Genomic DNA, 550 nt, shown 5'->3' on the forward strand with positions numbered 1-550 from the left:
TGGGAAGGGGCATGGGGGGGGCTTGGGGACACAAGGAGGTGCAGAAGGGCTTGAGGGGGGATGAACTGGGGGCACAGTGGGCCTGGGGACAGCAGGGAGCCCTGGGGGCCGGGGCCAATGGGGGGACATAGAGGGTCTGCGGGGGCAGGGGGATGCGGGGACACGGGAGAGCCATGGGGCACAACAGGGGCAGTCGGGCTTCCCCCCACAGCCACCCAAGTCCATGCCACCAGTTGGGGGCAGCACCCCAGGGTGCCCCACTCCATGCCTGGGGCAGGGCAGCTGGGTACAGCTGGGGGGGGGGGATGGGTGCAAAAGAGGGGTGTCCCCCATCACCACCTCCCCCCGGCCCCATGGCAGGCAGGTAGCCAGCCGCCGCAGCCCCCCGCCACCCCTCGGTACCTGGGTACCCGAAGGCATCGTGCGCCCGAGCCCCGAAGGGGCCGTGCCGCCGGTCGCCCTCGAAGCGGGGCTCGCTGGCCCCCGGGCCCTGGCTGTAGGTGCTGATGCGCTCGGCGCGGTACGTGGCGGCCGAGCTGAGCGAGGCCAT

At 72.5% G+C, this 550-nt stretch overlaps 1 protein-coding gene across 1 annotated transcript in view; it reads right to left on the minus strand.

Moving 5' to 3' along the window:
- Nucleotides 1-550, minus strand: part of LOC112968600 (heat shock protein beta-7-like) — a 1,819-nt gene extending 1,269 nt beyond the window's left edge. The window contains exon 1 of the mRNA XM_026071030.1: nt 403-550. Coding sequence (XP_025926815.1) covers nt 403-550 — 148 coding nt within the window. The remainder of the gene's footprint in view (nt 1-402) is intronic.

Source organism: Apteryx rowi, unplaced genomic scaffold (genome assembly GCF_003343035.1).
Source record: "Apteryx rowi isolate R43461 unplaced genomic scaffold, aptRow1 scaffold_32, whole genome shotgun sequence".
Classification (NCBI taxonomy): Eukaryota; Metazoa; Chordata; class Aves; order Apterygiformes; family Apterygidae; genus Apteryx; species Apteryx rowi.